This window comes from Panthera leo, chromosome E2 (assembly GCF_018350215.1).
Source record: "Panthera leo isolate Ple1 chromosome E2, P.leo_Ple1_pat1.1, whole genome shotgun sequence".
NCBI lineage: Eukaryota > Metazoa > Chordata > Mammalia > Carnivora > Felidae > Panthera > Panthera leo.
In genome coordinates, this window is record NC_056693.1 from 59,798,949 (window position 1) to 59,822,527 (window position 23,579).

Sequence of the window (23,579 nt, forward strand, 5' to 3'; positions counted from 1 at the left end):
GGGGTGGGTCTTGAGTGGGTGTAATTCAGTGTCTCTGGGAAGATGGCGTTGGGTAGGGGCGGGCAGGTGTTGGAGTGCCGGGGCCCTGAGCTGAACGGGCGCCTGCTGAGTGGGGAGGCCACCTTGGACAGGGACCCGTAAGCAGCAGTGGGGAGAGCCTGACGGGCCCCGGAGGGTGCTGGCTGGCACTCCAGCAAGCACTTGAGTTGGCAGGAAGGCTTTGGTGGGCTTTGAACAGGTAAGGGGCATAGTTTGACATGTGTTCTCACGCGGTCCAAGTAGCTTTTTCACTAGGTATTGGGAACAGTTACGGGGCAAAGACGGAGCGGGGAGACCCACGCAGAGGCCAGCACACAAATCCAGATGTGAGGTGACGAGGCCAGCGCGCAGGAAGCCAGACACTTGCCCGCAGAGTGGCTCTAAGAGGGACAAGAACCGAGGACTGGAGGTTTTGACAGGGAAGGTCTGGGAGGAGCAGGGCGGTTGTGGGGTTGGGGGTCTAGTGCGGTTTGGGCACGTCGAAATCGAGACTGGACTCCCAGGGATGGTGTCGGGAGGCTGTTTGCTTCGTGGGTCTGGAGTTCGCCTGAGAGGTCTGAGCTGAAGGGTGAGCCTGCGCCATCAGCACGCAGATGGTGTTCCAGAAGGACTGAGAAAGGCCTTGCCCCCAGCCGGGCATTCCCTCTGACGCCGACCTCCACAGAGGGAAGGGGAGGCCAGGAGGCGCGTGGAGGAGGCGGGACAGAGCCCGTGCAGGTGCTGCGGGCGAGGAGCACGGGACCCAACTGGGCGGTTGGCTGCCGGGGGGGGGGGGGGGGGACCGCTGGTCTGGGCTCTAGAGGGGATGAAGACAGCAAGTCTGGCAGCAACTTGGGGGGCTGTGCTCTGGAGGGGAGCAGAGCACCGGAGATGGGGGGGTGGGGGAGTAGCTCTGGGAGTGAGCCCAGAGCTGTCGTTGAGGGGCTGTGAGGAGGGCACGGCGTGTGTGGGGGCAGGAGTGGGGGGGGGGGTGCCCACGGAGCCACAGGGAAGCCCTGGGGGAGGTGGCGAGGTGGCCCGCCGAGCCCAGGCGAGGAGGGGCCGGGACTTGGAAGGGAGAGGAGAAAGGATGGCGGGGACCGTCCCCGATGCCGCTTCCCTGCAGGCTGAGGCGGCTCCCTCGTGTTTGTCGGCATTCGATGCCGTGGGCCTTGGCCACGTACTGTTCTGTTGTAGAGAAAGCATTTCACGGTGATCGTCATAAGGTGCCTACAGAAGGCTCCGCCCTCGGGAAGGACAGAGGATGAAGGGAGCCCGTGTCATCTACACCTTCCCTCCCTCACGGGTACCAGCAGGTCCACCGTGATCACTGCAGGCCTCTCGTGTGCATTACACACACAGACATGTGACCACACACGCGCGCACACACACACACGCGCGCGCACTTGTTGGAAAGCCGAACTGGGATCGTATACATGCTGTCGGGCGATTTTCCTCTTACGTTCCTTTCCGTTGGTGTTGTGTTCTGGGGATCTTCCCGTTTTGGTCCGTGCGATTGAAGCAGCGTCATTCCCGTTAACAAGTGCGGCGGTTGACGGGACGGACGGCCTGCCGCCACTTCTTTTCTCGTTCCCCGAAGTTCAGGCGCTTAGGTCGCTGATCGTGGTCGGCGGGTTCTCCTTCCTGTGCCCCAGGGAAGACGCCGTCTTCACGGGCTTGCTAAGGTTCTGACTAGTCGTTGCCATCAGAGACGTTGTTGTACATTCATCTCAGTCCAGCTGCTCTATTATGTGAAGACTGGACTGTCTCCAGGACTTCTGAGAAATGGTAAATTTAATTTGCCAAAATGGCAACCGCGTGTATCGCTCTGTTCCAGTTTTCTTGGGCTTCTTGCCCTAGTGTTTTCTGTTCAAACCTTCCCTGTTAGCAGAATTTTAAGTGACTCTGTCCTGGCAACAGAACCATTTTGAGTAAACAACTTGGATAACGTGTGGTGTCCTCATTTGGAAGACGTTGGGATGCGGGATTTTATGGAGAGTTTGGAGTATTTTCCTCAGCTGCTCGCGGAACTGTTAGAGGCCAGGAAAAAGCTTGAACTGGGCGTTTGAAAACTTTCCGTTAGCCCTCTATGAGACAGCTAGTTTAACCTGGAGCCTCTGAGCCCAGGGCCGTCGCGAACGGCTTCGGTGCGCAACACTTAGGTCAAGCCTGGCTGCGCATTACAGATCCCAGAATACGCTGTTTCAGAGCAGGTGGTTGGTTATTTTCCTTTCTGATAAGGAAGTCTGAGGCCGGCAGTCCAGGGACATGTGGCAGCGTCCGTCTTGTCCTTTGCTCCGCCGTTCTGGTTCCTTCTGTCCCGTCCTCATCCCTGTGGTCCAGCAGCAGGAAAACAGGATGGCTGTGGCCACACGCCAGGTGTCCTCAACGAGGTGTCGTGGCAGCTGCCCCCGCGTCTGCACGTACACCCCCTCGGCCAGGCCTGGTCACTAGGCTGCAGGAGCGGCTGGGGCGGGGGGGAGCGGTCTGGCGGCCGCGTGGCCCAGTAAATTCGGGTTCCTCCACTGAGCAGGGGAGAAGGGCGGCTGAGATAGGCAGCCCTTCCTGGTGTTTGTGAAGCTCTGAAACTTGGCAGAATTTTGTCTGTCGTGCTTTTTTCCTGGAAAACGGTCTACAGTTTTTTGTTTTGTTTTGTTTTGTTTTGTTTTGTTTTGTTTTACATTTTGAAAGCAATCTGTGACCCCAAAACATTTTAAATCCACCAGGTCAAAGGTTGATTGGGTGGTATTTTGTCCCCGAGGACCACTGCCTTCAGGAAACAGCTCACTGTACCCTTTAATAATCTTTGCTTGGGCTCTTAATTTGGACAGAAGACGACCAAGTTTATGGCCCGAGTAGCCCTGATCTTCAGATTGGCTGCCAGTGAGTCTGTACTTAGGGGTCATCTTTGGAGGACACGGAGTCAGCAGACATCTGTTCTCTACCCCGCATCAGGCCTGACGGGCCCTCCTGGGTCCACCGGGTTCGCCGTGGCGCCTCCTCGGAGCGGTTGCCGTGCGTGCGACCCCCGCTCCCAGGGAGGGACACGCGCTCCGGTGCCCAGGCAGCGCGCTCTGGGGTGGACGCTGAAATTGAGGATTTCCCCAGCAGTTTACGCCCATGTGTTTAGCTGACCAGTTTTATTTCTGAGAAGGTGACACATGCGCAGGATAAAAATGCAAATATTATAAGAGAGTGAAAAGGGAAAAATAGTTTTCTCTCCCTCTTATGTCCCAGGAATCGTCTGTGCAAATAGTCTGTGCGTATTCAGCATATTTCTTTTAAAAAAAAAAGCATGCTATACACCTTCTGCCCCGCTTATATTCATATAACTCTGTATCTTGGGCGTGGATTCTGGGAGACACCTGCCTGGCTCCTTCACACAGCCACTTGGCGTCCCGTCGTGTGGCCTCGTGGGCCCTGTTTTAACTCCCTGTTGGTGTACGTGTAGGCCGCGTCCACCCTTTTGCCTCTAGAACCACGCCTTGGTTGTGCTGTTTTGTTTTGGGTTTTTGGGTACGTAGATCTTGGCACAGGTCTGCTTGTGCTGATTCTCAAGGACGTGAAGAATGATCGACCTGGACTGTCCCAGAAGTACTCACCCGCACACGAACGTTCTCAGAAGGGAACGCCAGTGCTCCCACTCAACGTGGTCGTGGGAGATCGTCGGCCTTTTTCTGTGTATGTTCTCCCAATGTTTTTCCCCATTGTGAACAGTTGTATGTGTGTCACAGAGCGTGTAGCCATTGTGGACGGTACTCTCTCCTTTCTTCTTCACTTAGTCTTAGTTCTGCTTGTAAATGCACAGTGCTCACCCCCAACCAGTGTGCGTGTTGTCTCCTCAAGTGACTTGAGTTTTCTGAGCTTTGTTTTCTAGCAGCTTTTTCAGGAAGGGTTGATGGGAACGCCCTTCTCTGAGAGCTAGAGGGTGATAAATGTTTGCTGCCTTCACACTTGAAAGTCATTCTGTCTGGATATAAAATTCTTGGCTCACATTTCTTTCTTCGAGTATCTTAGACATGTTAATCTACTTCTTTCTGTTGTATTTAATCATCCGTTTTTGCCCATTTTAAGTCACCTGTTCTTTTTGCCTGGATGTGTAAAGGAATTTTTTTTTTTAATTTTTATTAGCATGTGTCTTGGGATTGATTTGTCCCCCCGCTCCCGCACCGAGGTTTGTGGTGTGTCTTTTTCATAAGTAGTTTTAAACTTTCCCCCTTCTGAAGAGTTTTCTTGATTTACACTTTTGAGTGCTCTGTTTCCTTGGACTTTGCTTTGGTTTTCGTCATTAGAGCCTTGCTCTCCACGTCCACGGGGCCTTCTCTGCCCGTCATCTGTGCTCCTCATTCTTGAACTCTTCCTTCATTTCGTTCTCATTCTTCCAATTTGCCCCCTTTTTCTCATTTCATTTTTCTTAAGGCACAGTTTACCGTGTTTATGTGCTCCTGGGCGCCTTCTCACTTCCCTCCTGCGTCCTGTCCCCTCACTTCTGCACATCTGTAATGCTGGCTTAACGGCTAACGATAACCCGCTCCCTCTGTGTAGTTCAGCTTGTTTTGGGATACTAGGGTTGGGTTTCATCTCTTTCAAGGACATGGCTTTACGCACGCTTTCATGGTCTGTAGTGCTATTATTTTCCTCCTTAGTCTCTTTTTCTATTTTTTTATTAAAAAATTTTTTTTAATGTTTATTTTTGAGAGAGACACACAGAGTGTGAGTGGGAGAGGGGCAGAGAGAGAGGGAGACACAGAATCCGAAGCAGGTTCCAGGCTCCGAGCTGTCAGCACGGAGCCTGTCGCGGGGCCTGAACCCACGAACCGTGAGATCATGACCTGAGCTGAAGTTGGACGCTTAACTGACCGAGCCACCAAAGTGCTCCTTTAGTCTCCTTTAAAACCTATAATCTTTGCATGAGATTGGACTTCAGTATTTTCTGTTGTTCATTTTCATGTGGAATTAATTTGCCTGGATATTTAGAAGGGAGGCAGGATTTAGAATAGTTATCTCTAATTTCCGTGTTCTAGGCTCTACATTCTATTGATGTTAGAAAGTTTTAAAAGACGCAGTAACTCATTTTCTGAGCTCTCCTGGCTCTGTTTTTTTTCTCCCACTTTCTTTTTTTTTAAGTTAGCTCTGTACCCAACATGGGGCTCGAACTCACTACTCAGAGCACATACCACTGATTTAGCCAGCCGGGTACACCTTTCTCATCTTCAACCAGACTTCCATTTCTCTCAGTCTCTATTTTCTCTGTCCTGTACATTTGGTATTCTATTTCCAGTTGTTTCTCTCTAGGGTATTTAGCCTAGAAGGGAGCTTTGGGTAATTAGCCTTGAGAGTTCATGGGGCCCAGACTGTCTAGGCCTTCTAGATGCTCCCGCAAAGCCCTTTGTGGCTTCCGCCATTGGACTGTGCTCACCGCCTGGTTTCAGCTGCTGTTGTCACCCTGTCCCATTGCTTCTCTCTGCTTCCTGCTTTGTACCTGCTCCCACCATGGCGATCCTGTAGCTGTCAGTGATTTGTCCCCACTTGCTGGTATTTTGGGGTTCATTAGGCATACCTCATCACTGAATCTTGTTATAGACATGGGCCTGGATTTTGGTTTTGCTATCCTACTTGCTCATGTGTTTTTATGGCGGGACAGGGAAAGATGAAAAATCTTCGTCACTGCTGTCTTTTCATAGTTGGACTCTTAAAGGGTTCTGTCACAGTACCTTGAGGCCTCTTTTTCCCTCCCTGGCGCTTGTCATCAGTTTCTCCTTTGGTGCATAGACACCTTGTTCACTGTTGAGTCAGGTGTATCAGCTGGGAATAGAAGCACCTTTGCAATTTTACCGGTTATACATTTGATCATGCATTTACATAGGAATGTTGCACATACTCCACAAAGGAAGATTTAAGGGGCGCCTGGGCGGCTCAATTGGTGAAGCATCTGACTCTTGACTTCTGCTCAGGTCATGATCTCGTGGCTCGTGAGATCAAGTCCCGAATCAGGCTCTGCACTCAGCTTGGAGCCTGCTTGGGATTCTCTCTCTCCCTTTCTCTCTCTCTCTCTCTGCTCTGCCCGTCCCCACCCCCATACTGTCCCTACCCCCTGCACTCACCAAAAGAAAAAAGAAAAGGGAGATTTAAGGCAGGAGATTGGTTTCTCCTTTTTATAATTGTTTCCTCTAAGAAATTATGTAGAATTTAAATCTGGAAGAAGGGGAAGAGGAGCCACTCCATTCACAGGATGTGAGAATTTAGAACTTTATGCCTCTTGGAACTTATTCGTTAACAGGAGTTGTCGCTAGACCCGTAGCTGAAAGCGGGTGATCTGAAAACTTTTTGACTCCTCCTGCCCCACAGGAGTGTTGACTGGGGGCTGGGAGCACTCAGTGCCAAAAGGAACACAGCTGTAGAGTTGAGGGCATAGTCTAGGTGGGGAAAGATCAATACATGATTTATTTTATAAACATTTACCACAAATAATGAAAACAAAACATGTAAGATAAACTGTCACGGTGACGTTGATTCCTGAGTTCTCCAGGATGTCCCATTTTTACGTAGTATGTTTAGATCCGTGTGTTGATGGACCATATGTGACACGACATGGCCTCATTTTTGTTTTGGAAGATAAGGTCTCTCTTGGCCTAATCAGAGTGTTTCAGGAGCAAGAAGAAAGTAACTGACTGTTCCAGACATGGTTTTTGGCTCAGGGATGACCGTTCAAACCCCTGCCCGTGAGGGCGCTTGGGGGAACGGACGATGGTGCTCCCAGGCCATGGTAGCAGGGCGGTGCTGTGGTTTGGGTCTGCTCTGGAAGCCAAAGGAAAGCAAAGCAGAGGCGCTTAGCGGAATGGTGCCTCGAGCCGCAGAAACGGAGTATGGGAGCGACAGCCCTGGGTAGAAGGGCCCGTTCAGGTAAAAGCGGGAGGCAGGGCAGCGTGGTACCGGGCGGTGCGGTGTGTGTGGCAGGATGGGCCGGCCGGGCGGGGGCCGCTGAGACTCCGGGCTGGCGGACGGCACGGTCAGTGCTCAGGCCGTCACGGGAGGCCGAGCAGGGGAGGCTGGGGCGCGGAGTGGACCGAGGAAGCGGGAAGCGGGAGGCTGTGGGGCAGGGCCGGTCTGGCGGTGAGGATGAGCAGGGTTTCTGAACTGCCGCTCGCTTCTCCGAGAGCACTACCTTTTGGTGGTTTGAAGCGAGGAGTGGCCTGTATCCAACAGCACGGCACCGGATGTGATCTGGGAGCCCCGAGGCTGGCGGTCAGCCTCACGTCACGGGTCACCGTGTGATCTCCCTGTCCCTGTCTGTCTCGCTTGTGTAGGTGGCAGAGACGCAGTCCTGCGCGAGTCTGACTCCTGCCCACTCGCCGGCCACCCTCCTCTCGCTCTGGATGATGTCAGAACAGGATCTGGCGGATGTGGTGCAGATTGCCGTGGAAGACCTGAGTCCTGGTCACCCAGGTAGGGAGCTGTGGGGCAGCTCACATTCTTATTCTCTCTGTCCTTCAGAAGTCCAGAAGCACTTCCAGAAGTTTTCTTTCCTTTGAAAAGTAAAGCAGGAGCAAAGGCGATGCACGCGCTAACCGTGGGGAGCCGGAACGTCGGCCCCGTGGCCGTCCATCCCAGGGGGGAGCCACCTTCCTCCCCTGCCCACGGCGGTCCTGTGACCCTTGGGGTTCCACGGCTTCCCCCCGGACTGTAGTGCGCCTTGGAAACCATGCTTTGCGGGAGCGCACAGGTCTGCTTCGCGTGTGCCCCGACCGATGGGCCTCTTCCCTGTAGACGCCACCGACCTTGTCTGCACCACACCCTGGTAGTCAGGACCCTTGCCTGTGTATCTTCGCAGATATGTTTGTAGGGTTCGTTCCCAGAAGTAGAACTGCTGTGTATGTTCAAACCTTTGATACGACACTAACAGATTTCCCGGAAAAGTTTTCACTTTTTTTTTTTAATAATTTTTTTTAAACACTCAACTGGTTTATTTGCACGATTAATAATCACATTTCCAATAGTGGGTTTTTTCTCTTTAACGTTTATTTTTGAGAGAGTTGGGGGTGGTCAGAGCGAGAGGGAGACAGGATCCCGAGCAGGCTCCAGGATCTGAGCTGTCAGCACAGAGCCCGCCACGGGCTTGACCTCATAAGCAAACCAGGAGATCGTGGCCTCAGCCAGTCAGACGCTTCACGACTGAGCCACCCAGGCGCCCCTCGCAGTAATGTTTTATTCAGTTATTCTGTCATTGACTGTGTGTGAGAATGACTTTTTTTCTGTATTTTTGTTTAAGGCTGGCAATTTTTCTTCACGATGTTAAAAGCACACATCTACTTTGAAACTTTAAATATTTGTCTTGAGAGACTGTGTATAAAAGAAACCCTACATTTTAGGAATTTCATTTATGAAAAGCTTTGTGTACACATTTGTTTTAGAAGATTTCTTAGTAAATTCCTCCCCCCCCCCCCTTTTTTTTTAAAGTTTGAAATGAGAAGTGCATACGATACAATCACTGAGTGTTTTAGTTGCCTGGTTATTCTTTTTGGAATAATAGAATTGAAAGGCTGACTTTTTTTTTCCCCCGCAGAAAAGAGAATTTTCAGAAATCTCATAAGAAGTAGGAAGACGTCTATCTTTTGTGATCTGTTCGATATGTTAATTGAAAAAACTTCATTTGGAACTTGGCTCTGCTCTGGAAGGGAGAGAGTAGTATAAATGATTTTAGAATCACGTGAGCAGTCACAAAGAAACCGAGGTCCTCTTTTGAGGGATGCTGTGCTTTTCCTCTTATTTTGCTTCTGATTTGTTTGTAAGAACCACTGTCACCTGTCGGCTGGCGAGATCAAGAGCCTGGCAGGTCACTGAACAAAGTTACGGTCTGTGAGTGCGGCTGTGTGACCACAGTTTTGTCTGTGAGAGTCTGTTTGTTTAGAGCTAGAACTTGGAACCTTGGCCTCATTAGCACCACACCTTAGATGCCACTGAGCTAAGAAAAACAGAAGCACTATCACTGTAGAACACTTTTAAAAATGTCTTCATATTTTGGTAGGTGAATGACAGTTTCTTTAGAAAACACACATTGCAATGTTACCAAAGAAAAATGTTCCTATTACATAACTTTTAAACCTTTTTAGAACTGTTAAAGTTCCAGAGAGTTTCCTTCCTAAATAAATTGTTTCTCTGTAGATTATAGTTCAGAGAAGGCTCAGAGAAACCATGTCTAAGCTTGGTTTTATCCTGTCTCTGTTCCTTAAATAACTGGCAACTGTAGTTTACTGTTTCTTGAGACCATTGTGTACGGGGCTCTCTGAGGCCTTAGTAGACAGAAAGCTTCCAATCTCTGGTCCAAAAGGACTTGCACACACCCAGCAAATACCATGCTGCATATACGTGTTTGCCTCTAGAGTGGGCTTAAGACTGAGATGATTTTTTTCCCTCATCCATAAAATACGAACTTTGTGAAATTTACAAGTAGGCGAGTAGACGTAAATCCTAGCAGAAGAACTGCTCATTGGCATGTATGAAAACAAAGACGTTTAGGTTCCTCTACTTTTCATGTCCCCTCGCTGCCGCCTCCCTCCCGCCCCCGGCCATGGCTGCGCTCACTATGCCCGTCTGGCATGGACCGAGATCGCAGCCTTCTTTAGGCCTGCCCTTCCAGTTGTTAGTCACGGCTGTAATGAACACGGAGTTCTTCTACCCAAAAGTACTGCGAGCAGAATTCTAAAAGGCAGCGCAAGCAAGGTGTGCAAATGTAGCAAAGGACGAAGGAAAGTAAACTTGCAGCCCCACGTCCATAGAAGGTCACCGCTAGGATCCTGGCATGCTCGCCTCTGTCATCTGCCGCGGGTGCACTGCCTTTTACGCGTCTGCCCCTTTGCTTAAAGCCTTGAGGTACTTGACGCTGCTGTGGGGCGCGGACTCTTCTGTAGTTACAGGAACTAGCTGTGTGGCCCTGGACAAGTCACTTAACCTCACTGGACTTGCTTTCTGTTCAGCAAATTAAAAGGATTAGGATAACGGTTGCCAGGATCTGTCTTCCAGTCCTGATACGATTCACCTACCAGTTTTCACCCACCAGTGGGAGTAAATAGACTCGGGTTTTGAGAACCCGTGTTTTGCTAACCACAAACACTCGTAGGCATGGATTTTTCCTATTTTTACTTAATTGAATGAGAATCCATTCTCACCCATTTCTGTGGAGGTGGCTGAGGCATTCCCTCCGCAGGATCCACGGTGCATGATGCAAAGCCCTTTGGTAAGCAAGATGCTCTCTGTTATTGTTGACCTTGGCTATAAGGGTCTGCAAGGTACAGCTCTGGATAATTTACCTCTAGGAAATCAGTTTACAGCTCTTGCCTTGACCCATGAAAGGTTCACGTTTGAGCCATAGGACCATTCAGCGTCTCCAAGTGTTGGAGTTTGGAGATGAGTCATCTAGTAGGTATGGGCTTAAAGGCATTGACACTTGAAAAAAAATCGAGATCTTATTTGGAACCTTAGTCTGTACAAGCTGTCAAAGTGTCAATGCTTTGAGGTGGGGGCAGGGCACCTGGCTTTCCCCGTGCTTGCCCCAGCTGTCCCTTAGCAGGTGAGGAATCACATGCCAGCAGGATGCGCTTTGCCCGCATCTGTGCATAGCTCTGTGGGTAAAGGGTGGGGAGGCGCCTGCCCGGGGGGTAGACGCCGTGCCATGCTGGTATCACAGCATGAGCTGGTGTGAGTTCCGGCATCTGCACGGGGCTGCAGGGAAGGTGGATGGATTTCCCTGAGTAGAGATGGCTGGGTGGTGGGTGGTTCTGGGATGCTTGGGGGAGGAGCAGGGATGTGGTCAGACAGCACCGTCTGAGCAAGGCAGACGATGATGCCTGTCGCGGCGAGTCCATCTAGAACGTGGGGTGCATTTGAAAGGCGGACAGATGATACCCCGAAGTGTTTGCGTGCTGTGGTTTATTCCCACAAGTGCCGTGGTAACTTGTCTTGGTGTGTGCATGTATACGTACAGCGTTCTACACACGCACCTGTGTATCGTCACACACTGGTAATATTTCTGATATTGCCCTTAAAAAGTAATTGAAGCCACTAACCAGGAGGGTTGTCCACGTTCCGTTGCTAAGTGGAGAGGAAAAATGCAGACGGATCTGTTGGTAAGCCCGTGGCACCCCCACTCTGTGCACCATGTTTGTGTCCACGTGTGACCACGCAGGACGGGGGGAGGGGAAATATACTAGGCAGTGAAGGTTGGTGACTTTGGCAAGACGAGGAGGAGGAAATACTGGGGCAAAATGGAAAAGCCCTCACCGTATCATGTGGAAAACAAACATCGAATCTAAAATTCTGTCTACGTTTGTGGGTGTGTCCCGCTTACAGATTGACTAGGTCTGGGGCCGAGGAGCAGGGGTAGAGAGAAGCGCGTTTGCAGGGACGATGTGATTGTGGCAGTTTTGGTGTGGGATTTTGTGTCACCTTTACTGTTGTTTTTGCGGTGGATGCTGGACGATCGGAAGGCGGTGGGGAGCACACCCGGGCCGGCCCAGAGTGCGGAGGAGCTGGGAGGGGGAGTTGGGAGGTGCGGACAGGGCGGGTGGCTAGTGCAGGGAGAGCTGAGGCGGTCTCCCCGCGCGCCGGGGCTGAGACGGTTTTGAGGAGTAAACGCCTACGGAAGGGGAGTATGAGAGCGGTTTTGGTTTTCCAGTGCGGTGGCCAACAGACAGGACTTGGACGCCGGAGAGAAATGTGTTACTTGGGTTTTCTCCTGCTGACGTTCCAACAGGGCAGCTCAACGGAGCAAGCGCTAAGTGGGAAGTCTGTCGTTTTGGTGTTAGGTCAAGTTGGTGGCCTATCAGGCAACTCCTTTGTCTGGTGTTGCACTTTTTTTTTTTGAGATTAAGGGGAGCTCCTGTTTTCTGTTTGAGAGTTTTAAGTTTACACGAAACAAGTACAATGAGAAAGGGGTCGCGTTATTTCTCCATTACTGGAAAGGCGGCCCGACTGCTTACTAGCTTAGTATCGACGCGGCCCCGTCCGGCCGTTCACGTTCAAGTGTGTGTTCTGTCCCCGCCGTTGGTTTTCAGTGGTCCTGGAGAACCATGTGGTGACCGACGACGACGAGCCGGCCCTGAAGCGCCAGCGCCTGGAGATCAACTGCCAGGACCCCTCCATCAAGGTGAGAGTGCGGCGCCTCCCCGGTCCCTCCTCCACCTGCCCCGCCTGCTGGGGGCGCTCCTGCCGCGTGGAGTGCGTGCCCCCTCGCCGCTCCGTGTCCGCTCCGCGCCCTCCGACAGCACGCGCCCCGCGCCCCGCCGCGCCCCGCCCTGCCGTCCCCACCCCACGCCGGGCCCCACCTGTGCCGCTGTGGCACCGTGGGCCCCGCAGGGCCGCGGCTGCGTGCGGCGGCGCAGCGCGAGTGAGACGCGCCGCCCGCTCCCTGTGATCACGTGCTGCCGTCACGCGCTGCCCCGCCCTCTTGTCACGTGCTGCCGTCACGCGCCGTTCTCACGCTGCCCTCGCGCGCTGCCCCCTCCCAGCCGTCCCGTGCTGTTCGCTCACGGTCCTTTCGCTGCCCTCACGTGCTGTCCTGACACCCGGTCCCCGCGGGGAGTGTCCTCGGAGGGGGTGCAGGTGGGCCTTCCCTGCCAGTGGCCGCTCTGGTGAGGAGGTGTGTCGGCACAGTGACCGCTCCACGAAGCGGGTTGCGTGGACGCGTGTGGACTGTGTTCATCACGTGGCTCCCCCCCCCCCCGCCTCCCCGCGCAGGCGGTTTCAGAAGCGCCTAGGTCCTTGAGAAGACGAGCTCGGCTGCGCACGGACTGAGGATGTCTGCCCCTCCCCATTGGAGCCCGCCTCGTCCCCGTTCTTGGTCCCCCCGGTCCCCTCAGCCCCGTGCCCGCCCGGGTCTCTTGTTCCCACAGCCCTGTGCCCCCCCTGGTCTGTCCCCGTAGCCTGGTCCCGGGTCCCCGTCTCCTGGTTCCGCGCCCGTCTTTCGCAGGTGTCTGTTAGTCTCCCAAGTCAAAGTCAGGAACGGAGGGAGAAGAGATGGACACCGCTTCCTGTTCTGTCCGGCGGTGGTTTCTCGAGCCCCTCCCTCCCCCCCACCTGCAGCAGGCAGTGCACTGGTTGCGGGCGAGCTCCCCCCCCCAGGAGCGCCACTGGCGGGAAGCGAATTGGAGGGAAGCTCCATGGCCCAGGGAGGCGGGTGGGACTTGAGCCCGCAGCCCTGCACGCGCAGGCCGCGTGCCGGCCACTGGGTGGCGGGCTTGCCGTTCGGAAGCGCCCGGCCGGCCCCGGCAGGCCGTCCGCTTGCTGTGTGCCGCTTGCCCGGTGGGCGACTCGGGCCAGCAGGGCAGCGTCCCGAAGACCGCGTGCGCGCTGTCGCAGAGCTGGGACCCTGGGCGCACGGGGACGGCCCCGGAAAGCACGCCCTGGGGAAGGGGGCCCCCACGGAGGCGCTGCGGGGTGGTTCTCCCCGAACAGATGCGACCGCAGTCGGCATCCGGGGACGTGGCTGCTTACGGTTCTCGGCGTCCCTTCTGAGGGTCTTCTGTTTTCTGCTTGCAGTCATTCCTGTACTCCATTAACCAGACAATCTGCTTACGGTTGGATAGCATCGAGGCCAAGCTGCAAGCCCTGGAGGCCACTTGTAAGTCGTTAGAGGAGAAGCTGGACCTGGTCACGAACAAGCAGCACAGCCCCATCCAAGTCCCCATGGTGGCCGGCTCCCCCCTCGGCGCGACCCAGACGTGCAACAAAGTGCGATGGTAAGAGCAGAGCGCGGGGCCCCCTCGCCGGCCCGCCGGCCCGCCTGGCCCGGTGGCGGGAGTTGTGCCCACGCCGGCGTCCCCTCCTCGGTTCCCTGGCCCCGGGTGTAGCGAGAGGAAAGCACACGCGTGACGTGTAGCCTGAGTGCCTCTGAGTCGGCTCCCGGGCACGAACCAGCCTGTGGCGTGTCCTCTGCAGCCAGCCCACCAGATCCTGGAAGGTGCACCTTTCTTCCCTTTACTGTGTCCCGTGTGGCTGGTTCTCAGATGCTAGTGCTTGTAAGTGTTCCTGGAGCATCCTGCACTTTCCTTCCTATCGGTAGTTACTGTGTCTTCTAAAAACACTCACGGTCTAACCTAGTGGTGCCTGTGGTAGTTTTCTACCATGTGAGTTGAAACTTCATAAAGAATTCACCTAGAATGGAAGGATGTCTCCCCGTCTGTGGCCTGTTTGTGTCTCTGTCCAGGGTGCCCAGTTAGATGCTGGTGTTCCTGGCGTGACCTAAAGCTCAGGCTCTGGGCATCAGTTTCCATCAGCCTTGGCGTCTCATCTCTTCCCACGGGGGCTCCAAAGAAAGTCACACTTGTGGTGGCGGCAGAATTTGTCCTTGTAGGTGATGAGAACTTGAAGCGTTTTTGCGAAGGGCTCTCTTGTTGTCGCCTTGCTGCCAGTGTCTGCTGGGTTCTGCCCTGCCCACGTGCCCTGGGGATGGGAGCAGCGATAAGGGGCAGGTGGGGTTGACCGGGGGTTCCTGGTTTGGTTTGGGAGTGCGCACGAACACGCTTCACTTTCAGGATGGCCACTTGTCCCAGTTTGTCTGGGACGGCTGCTGTGTGGGTGTGATTGCTAGTGCCTCGTGTGTCTGGGATGCCGCGTGGCCCACGCCTGATCTCTCTCCCTAGGGAAGGTGGGCTCATCCGTGGTGTTGCTCGGAGACAGGCTTTCGCCCTGTGTTTGCAGGTGTCCTCCCAGATCCCGCGTGGGTTTCCTCCAGCAGACCCTCGTGGACCCTCTTCTCTGTAGGCCGTGGGGCTCCACCCTGGCAGAACCAGTGCCTGTTTTCAGAGCAGTTTTTTTGTGATACCCTCTTATCCCAAAATGTGACGTGAAGAAAATATTTATATTGGAAAAACCAGTAAAATGTCTTAATGGTAGCATAAGGAGAAATTAAAGGCCGGCGGGGTATAATACGATAACACGTATTTCCGTGAGTGAACGGTTAGGTGAGATGCACGAGGGGGCAGTGAGCAGGCCAGATGCCCAGACGTCGTACGCGGAGTCCTGGTGGTGGGGAGGGCTGTGGCGTGAGTCCACACACACTGGGAACTCAAATAGTAGTTGGTGATGGAATCCTACAAGATGACGAGCCGTTCCTGATGAACTTTCAAATAAAGCAAAATGGAATTTTTTCTAGACTCGAACGATAGTTGAATTCCTGGAAAGTTTGTTACGTTAAAATTACCCGAGAACATTTTGTGTTGGAGCGTAGAATAGAGTCAGATGCTAGGCTCAGAGAGCTGTTAGAATCCTGATTTTCCTTGAGCGTCGGGGACATTGGAAGTTTGTGCAGGAAGATGTTTTGTTAGATGAGCGCGTCTCACGCGCCGAAGGACGTCTTAACCTCCTTGGCCGTACCCGCGAAGTGCCAGCGGTGTCTCGAGAGTGTGATGACCCAGTAGGCCCCACTGGATTTCAGACCCTGCCCCCAGCAGTTCCCGTGGGAACTGCTGCTCCCGGGCACGAGAAGAGAATGACTCGTGAGCAAGCAGCCGGCCCGTGCCGAGGGTGGTCCTCCTTCGTGTGTGACTTCCTTACCTGTGTTTGGAAGAGGTAATCTTGACGAGTCGGGGAAAGTGTCGACGAAGTCTGCCCGTTCAGATTCCACAGCTGATGCCTTGTGACGGTTCCGTCAGGGGCAGGCGGGTGAGTTCCGGGTCTGAAGGGCGCTGTCGCGGCTGCGGTTTGGACCTGCGAGCCGCTTGTTTTGGGATTTGTTTTGTGTCCGGAGCAGGGTGTATTACTGGGAGAACAGGCCTCTGCGTGCCACGGGCTGCCCTGGTCTGAAGCCGCGCGGTGACCTGGGTCAAGTCGCGTGCTGGTATTAATTGTCCGTTTCCAGTTTCCTCGTCTTCAAAAACAAGACGAGACGGAGGTGACCTGGGCCTGCCTTTACGGGCTCCGTTTCCGTCTCCTGCGGTCCTAACCATGAAGCTGGGGGGTGGGGGCTGGGAGACAGGGTGGCACCGCTTCCTTTGGATCTGGGCCTCCAGGCCGGTGTGCCGTGTCCTGTTGGGCTTTGGGTTGTCTGAAGGCGGAGGGGCTCACTTGGATGAAGGCATTTCTGGGTGGCAGGGAGCCACCAGCTTCTCCAGCTTTCTTCAGCGTTTTCTTCATCGCGGGGCTGGCGGGGAGACACCATGGGCAGCCTCCCTGGGTGGAGATCCCACCGTGCTTCCCTCTGCCCCAAGACAGGAGGTAAAGCTGCTGTGGTTTTCTGTGTGTGTATTGACAAGCGGTAAATTAAAAGGAAAGCTTTCTGATACCGAGTCAGATATATGATTTGGCTAAACCAAATCAGGTAGGTTTTCTGGCTTTGAGTAATTGTACCGGTAACATAAAATCAACTCGCCAGAGAGCGCACTTACTGTGTCTTGACACAGGGTTTGTGAATGTTTTTCGTACAACAGTTACGTGTAGAAACTGGTGTAAGAGTAAGAAAGGAACAGTCCTTTTTCTGTTTTCTCCTAAGCGTGGCCTTAAGTCATATGTATATGAATGATTTTTAAAGAATTAAGACAACAGTTGAAAGCTGCTGACAGGAAATTTTGGGGAGAAGTAAGGGAGAAGAATTTAATTACAGTAGATCAGAGGAAAAAGTGTATATTTTAGTTAGAAGGTTACAAATTTGTAAACCGTAAGTAAATGAGAATTGTGCGTATGAAATGCGAGTATTGAGTGGGACGTAGAAAAGGGAAAGTCTCCAAAATAAATTAAAAATTGATTAACATTCTGAGTAACAGAGTACTTTTACCAATTATTTATTTTGGGCCTCAGATATTTAAAATATAAGTTAGAAGCATTTAAGTTCTGGATTACTTTAGATGTAAATCATATGCTTTTAATTTAAGGTTTTTTAGGCCCATATTGTGGATGATTCGTGGGGAAGTCTGAGTGTAATTGAACCCGACAGATGGGGGCCCCTTAAAAGGTCTTTTCAGTTAACGAGGAATCGGGTGGTGGGTGAGAAGCCGTCGTCTGAAACCCCGCTCGCCCTTCCATTTGGAGAGGCTGCCTGAGGCTCAGAGCCAGCCCGAAGCCGCGGTGCGCAGCTAAGTCGGTGTCTGCATTCTGAGATGCGCCCGCTCATCTGCTGGTTCTTTCTCGAGACCGTGCTCTTAGCTCTGAGAGTTACTTGTTCTCTTTACTCCCTGGGGGGCAGAAGGCGGCAGAGCGCTGCCAGCTCCAGGTGGCGACTTAGGATCCAGATTTGCAGATTGTACGCTTGAATGAGATTCTTTAAATGAGTCCAAGAAAAAGAAATGAAAGAAAACCTTTTTCTTTGATGCTAAAGCTTAACCGTTGTAATAAACCTGTTGGTGAGGGTATTTGGATAGGTTTCATCCAGTGACGGTGTTCTTCTCGGGGAAAAGAACACTCGGGTTGCTGCAGGTAGGTGCTTTTCTTTCTTGGGAGTGCACCGTAAATTTGGATTTTGCTTAATTGTGGTTCTAGGTGTAGCGACTTGAGGCTTTACCTCTAAAGCTCCTCTCACGTTGGTGTCGACGTTGGAGGTGGCCGACTGCTGACGTGCTCCTTGAGGAGCTGCGGCGGGCCCTCTGCGCATTTCAGAAGGGCCTCCGTTTTAGAATGTGGGCTGCAGGGGCACCTGGGTGGCTTAGTTAAGCGGTTAAGCGTCTGACTTCAGCTCAGGTCATGATCTCACAGTTCGTGAGTTTGAGCCCCTCGTCGGGCTTTGCGCTGACAGCTCAGGGCCCGGAGCCTGCTTCCGATTCTGTGTCTCCCTCTCTCCCTGCCCCCTGCCCTGTTCACACTCTGTCTCTGTCTCTCAAAAAGCAAATAAGCGTTTAAAAAAAAATTTTGGAATGTGGGCTGCAGGGGTCAGGTGTATGGATAAGGACGTTCATACAGATCAGCGTAGAAATTCCTCTTTTGCACTTCATTGAAGCTACACACCGTGCCATCTGGAAAAAGCACAGTGAGTAGGACATTGCTGAGCTGCGGCTGCTGCCCTAGCTGATGACCGCCAGAAAGCTGGCAGGACGGTGCCCGCACGGTGCCTACCTGGAGTGGGAGAATTCCCGCTTGTCCCCGGTGCCCTACGGGGCCAACCTGTGTGATGAGTCAGACAGCAGCTCAAACCCTCGTGCTCCGGGTTGGTTTTCGTTAACAGGACGCGTTACTACACATGTTGACTAATTAAAAAAAATGCTTGTCTCTTATTTTTAAAAGCAAGATGTTTTTATTTTTTATGCACAGATGGTTTTTTATTGAGACGTAATTGCCGTACAACAGATTTTCTTTTTTTTTTTTTTTATAATTTTTTTTTTTAACGTTTATTTATTTTTGAGACAGAGAGAGACAGAGCATGAACAGGGGAGGGTCAGAGAGAGGGAGACACAGAATCGGAAGCAGGCTCCAGGCTCTGAGCTGTCAGCCCAGAGCCCGATGTGGGGCTCGAACTCATGGACCGCGAGATTGTGACCTGAGCCGAAGTCGGCTGCTTAACCGACTGAGCCACCCAGGCGCCCCCAGATTTTCATTTTTAAAGCTTGAAAAGTTTTTTTGTGTGCTTTTAAAACTTTAGCGTACTTCTACATCTACAATTTTAAAACAATCGGAGTAAATCAGGGGCCTCTTTGTAATACTCAGACATACAAGTGATTTCTTTTCGAGATAATCTTTTCCTTCAGAGAGATCTGTCCTCTGGGACACCTGAGGGAAGAAAATGATTTTCTTTCCTTTCCTCTAAGCTGATTATTGATCAAGAAATTATTTAAATTCCCTCTACCATGCTGGCTGCTGAGTCTGTTTTGTTTCCCAGAGGGCCTTTTGTGTTAAGTGTTGGTGGATGTTTGTGGAAAGGCTATTTTTTGAGGCTTCGTGGCTTCTGGGTAGAGAGAGGTCCCCTCCTGGGGGTTCTCGGGACACTTGCAGTCCTGGTGAGGGGTCATCCGTGTTCAGAGCATTTCTGCTCTGGGTCATCGAGCTCTTCAGTCAGGACCGTAGCATTTCGTGGGCTTTGGGACGTGAGAGACTCCAGATAGGGCTGTTTGAATTATGAGGAAAGGTTTGGTTTTAGCCGTGATGGACCTGGTTTTCGTTCTTTCCTTACCAAGTTTCCAGTTTTTCGATGTTTCCACTTAACTTTGTAGATGTACGATCTCTCTTGCCGACTGGTCTACGCTCCTTTGTACAGCCGCGCACGTTTAATGACCTAACGAGGGTACCCTGTGCGTGTCAGGGCCGAGTACCAGCCAAGGAAAACTCACGGTTTACACACATACAACCGGCGGAATGATTAACCTCATGTGGTGACTCGGATACCGTCTGATAAGCAGCGCCGAGCATTTTAACAGATCGCGCACGTCTGCTAATCTGGACTGCTTCTCTGGCGGTGGAATAGCGCGAAGCTCAGAGTCTGGGATCTGGAGGTCAGTTTGGAGAGAACTGCCCTCTCAACGCCATGGAGTCTTTGGACCACAAACACGGTGCACGTCTCCCCTTACGCTGGTCTTTAATTTCTCAGCAGCCTCCTAGTTTTCAGTGCGTAGCTCTTGCTCGCGTCTTGTTAAAGTTTTCTCCAAGGACGCCATACTCTCAGATGCCGTCGTGAAGGGTACCGTGTTTTCTATACTCACCTTGATCCTGCATCGTTTCTAAATTCACTTTGTTTTGGTAGCTTTGCTGTAGGACTTAAGGTAAAAGGAAGTATTTGTGGTCATAGATGTTTTTTATATATATAAAGAGAGTTTTACTTGTCATCAAATTTCTCCAGCATTTCTTTTTTTTGAGAGAGAGTGTGGGGGGAGAGGGCCAGAGAGAGGGAGACAGAGAATCCCAAGTGGGCTCCACACTCAGCGCAGAGGCCAAAGCAGGGCTCGAACTCAAGAACCCTGAGATGATGACCTGAGCCAAAATCAAGAGCGGGGTGCTTACCCGACTGAGCCACCCAGGCACCCTGTCTGCTCCATGGATAGGATCTCTCATTTCAGCGTGTAATTTTTTTTTTCTTTTTGTGCTTTTACTTTATTTCTGATCTCTGAGTGAAAGCATCCAGTCTTCCACCATTAAGTGTGGTGTTGGCTGTAAGTCTTTTGCAGATGCTCTTTATCAGGTTGATGAAGTTCTATTCCTGATTTCATGAGAGTTTTTACTGTGAGCAGGCAGTGAATCGAATGTTCACGTGCTCTTTCTGTATCTTCTTGAGATGATTATGTGGTTTTTCTTTTTGATTCTGTTGTTGCAGTGAGTTATACTGATTGATTTCAAATGCTAAACCGGCCTTGCATTTCTGTCATAATAAACCTGATGGTCACGGCATGTTACCCTTTTTATGTATTTTTGGACCGACTTGCTAACGTGTAGTTAAAGGTTTTTGCATCTGTTTTCACGGGGTATGCTAGTCTATAGTTTTCTTTCTTGACCTGTCTTTGTTACTAGGATGATGCTAGTCTCAAAAATTTATCTGGGAGGGCTGCCTGGGTGCTCAGTCGGTTAAGTGTCTGACTTGGCTCGGGTCATGATCTCACGGTTCATGAGTTCGAACCCCGCATTGAGCTCTGTGCTGCCAGCTCGGAGCCTGGAGCCTGCTTCGGATTCTGGGTCTCCCTCTCCCTCTCCCTCTCCGCCCCTCCCCCGCTCATCCTCTGGCTCTTTGAAAAATAAACAAACATAAAAAAACTTAAAAAAATGGTTGGGGAAGCCTTCTCTTGTCTGTTTTCTGATAATGTTTCTGTATGGTTAGTTTTATTTCTTCCTTAAATACTTGATCCAGTTTGCCAGTGAATTATGAATTCAGTTTCTTTAATAAATACAGAACTTTGATAAACATGGAACTTTTTGAGTCACTGTTATTTAATTTGTATTCCCCAGGGATTTTGTTTCTGTCTAAATCCTGGAATTTGTTAACATGACACTTTTTCATAGTATTGGCGTATTTTTTATTTTTTTATGTAAACAATTTTCTTAACGTTTTTGTTCATTTTTGAGAGACAGTGCTCGTAGGGGAGGGCAGAGAGAGAGGGAGACAGAATCGGAAGCAGGCTCCAGGCTCTGAGCTGTCCGCACAGAGCACGACGCGGGGCTCGAACCCACGAACCGTGAGATCGCGACCTGAGCCGACAGAAGCCGAGGTTGGATGCTTAACTGAGTGAGCCACCCGGGCGTCCCTCACGTATTACCTTTCAAATGTCTGTAGGTCCACATCGCATTTAGTTGCTGTGTCTTCTTGGGCTCCTTTGGTGTGTGATAATCTCACAGACCTGGTTTTTACAATTTTTTGAGGAGTATCGGTCAGGTGTTTTGTAGATTGTCCCTCACTTGGGATTTGTCTGTTGCTTTTCTCCTGATGAGCCTGGGGCTGCCGAAGTCTGAGAGGCAGACCCCAGAGGCGAAGTGCCATTCTCATCACACCTTCTCCAGGGTGCGTGCTAGCTCCGTGACTTCTGTCTGCCGGTGTGGTCGTGGATCACTGGGCTGAGGTTGCGTTGGTCAGATTCCTCCCCTGTCAAGTTCCAACTGCCCCCCTTCTCGGCCCCCTGTGCTCTTGGGAAGGACATCACTGGACATCACTGAGCTCAGCTCCACATAGTGTGGAGTTCTTTTTTTTTTTTTTTAATTTCTTTTTTTTTTTTTTTTTTTTTTAACATTTATTCATTTTTGAGAGACAGCGCCCGAGCGGGGGAGGGGCAGAGAGAGAGGGAGACGCAGGATCGGAAGCAGGCTCCGGGCTCGGAGCCGTCCACACAGAGCCCGACGCGGGGCTCGAACCCGTGAACCGCGAGCTCATGACCTGAGCCGAAGTCGGATGCTCCCCAGGCGCCCCAAATGAAAGAGTGGGAAGTTCTGCCGCACCTCTTGGGGATGTGGTTACTGTACTTACTGCACAGGAGGTTTATCTCTTCCTCCCCGTTTGATTGTCATTCATTTATATCAGTGTGGACTCACGGGTATTTATTTTATGCTCTGGGTTGGAATCCAGTACTCCTTTGTTTTGCTGCTCACATGTTCCCGCTTCTGGGTGAGACTGCTCTGCGGTGGCTTCTGTGTCCTTGGACACTCCCTCCCCGCTAGTCGTTTTGGTTCATTTTGAGCACTTCCTTCCTCTCCGGCACCACAAGGCGCTCCGGGCTCGTCTTGCGTGCTCCCCACACCAGTCAGCCGTCTCCTGTACTGGCAAGTGGCGGCAGAGACAGGATCCGAGCGTCCGGCATCTCACCGCTGTGGTGTCACCCGCGGCTCTCTGTCCCCCTGCTCCCCCTGGGGGTCCCTCCTGTTGTCCGGCTTTTCCTCCTAGCGGTTCTTGTCTGGTAGCCATTTTCCTGTAGCTCCTTGGGAAGAAGAAAGGGTCTGCGTTCCCAGCCAACGTGCCCTTCTGGTTTGGGACTGACGGCTTGCAGTCAGAGGGCTCCGTTACGGTGCAAGTGTGGCTTCTGGAGGCGGGCTTAGAACCAGCCCTCCTCTGAAGCAGCTCGTGGTCGACGTTTGCTGCATTAGGTTATCCCTGTTTCTCTGTGGCAGCTGCTTATTTGGGGGTGTGGTTTTCACGCTGGAACTTGTTTTTTTTGTTTTTTTTAATGTTTTTATTTATTTTTGAGACAGAGACAGAGCATGAGCAGGGGAGGAGCAGAGAAAGAGGGAGACACAGAATCCGTAGCAGGCTCCAGGCTCCGAGGCTGTCGGCACAGAGCCCGACGCGGGGCTCGAACTCACGGACCGTGAGATCATGACCCGAGCCGGAGTCGGACGCCCAACCGACTGAGCCGCCCAGGCGCCCCAGGAACTTGTTCATTTCAGTAGATATTGGGAAGCAATTTTTAATGCTCGTTTGTTCTTATCCCTAAGGATACTTTTTTGGATCCTGGTTTTTATGACTTTTTAATCTTGAGCCTGTAAAGAACAGAACTAACCCCACGAAACAAATTTCAGTGAGGGTCGAACGCTTGGTACGTCGGTTGGGCGACTTGAACTGCGGTAAAGAATCCTCCGGATTCGTGGGCTGACTGTTGCAGGTTGGCACGTTCTGTTCCTAAAAATGCTGGCCCCTCTCCTGTTTACATCTCATCCGTGAGCACTGGTCCCAGGGCCGTGCTTGCTCCGAAGGGAATGTGGCTTGGCTGCCTGGTGGCTCCCCGAGATAGGACCACCCCGTGCACCGGGGGCGGGGGCCCGTGGTGGCCCCGAGCCCCCCTGCTGCTCTGGGACGTGAGGACCTCGGGGTGTCCGGTTTTACCGTTTTAACTAAGGGCCGTGCCCCTGCTTCTGCTCCCACCGGGTTTGCTGTCACTGAAGTCGGAGGCTGGCCGCTGGACGGTTTAGACAGCTGGGTGTGTGTAAGTACACTTCACACACCGTTCACTTTATTACGACCCCGGTTCCCGTGTGCCGTGCAGGAGCACGCCTCTGAGCGCCCGTGGGAGAGTGCGTGCTGAGGCAGCACGTGTCTGTGGAGTTGGAGAATCTACCTGTTTTCTTACGAGTGGAACGTGGAATCACTCGGGATGTTTGCTAGCTTGCTTTGTGGGGAGTCTGAGATAATTCTCAAAAATGAGACGATGAGTATCTCCGATTTCCCCAGCTGAACTGTA

General features: G+C 52.1%; 1 protein-coding gene across 7 annotated transcripts in view; it reads left to right on the top strand.

Moving 5' to 3' along the window:
* The window catches only part of LOC122208655 (BTG3 associated nuclear protein), a 112,142-nt gene that overhangs the window by 19,637 nt on the left and 68,926 nt on the right, over positions 1-23,579 (top strand). For all 7 annotated transcript variants that reach the window (XM_042919925.1, XM_042919923.1, XM_042919924.1 and 4 more), the window contains exons 2-4: positions 7,326-7,464; positions 12,069-12,160; positions 13,552-13,751. In XM_042919925.1, the coding sequence (XP_042775859.1) occupies positions 7,395-7,464; positions 12,069-12,160; positions 13,552-13,751 (362 nt within the window). In that variant the 5' untranslated portion in view covers positions 7,326-7,394. The remainder of the gene's footprint in view (positions 1-7,325; positions 7,465-12,068; positions 12,161-13,551; positions 13,752-23,579) is intronic.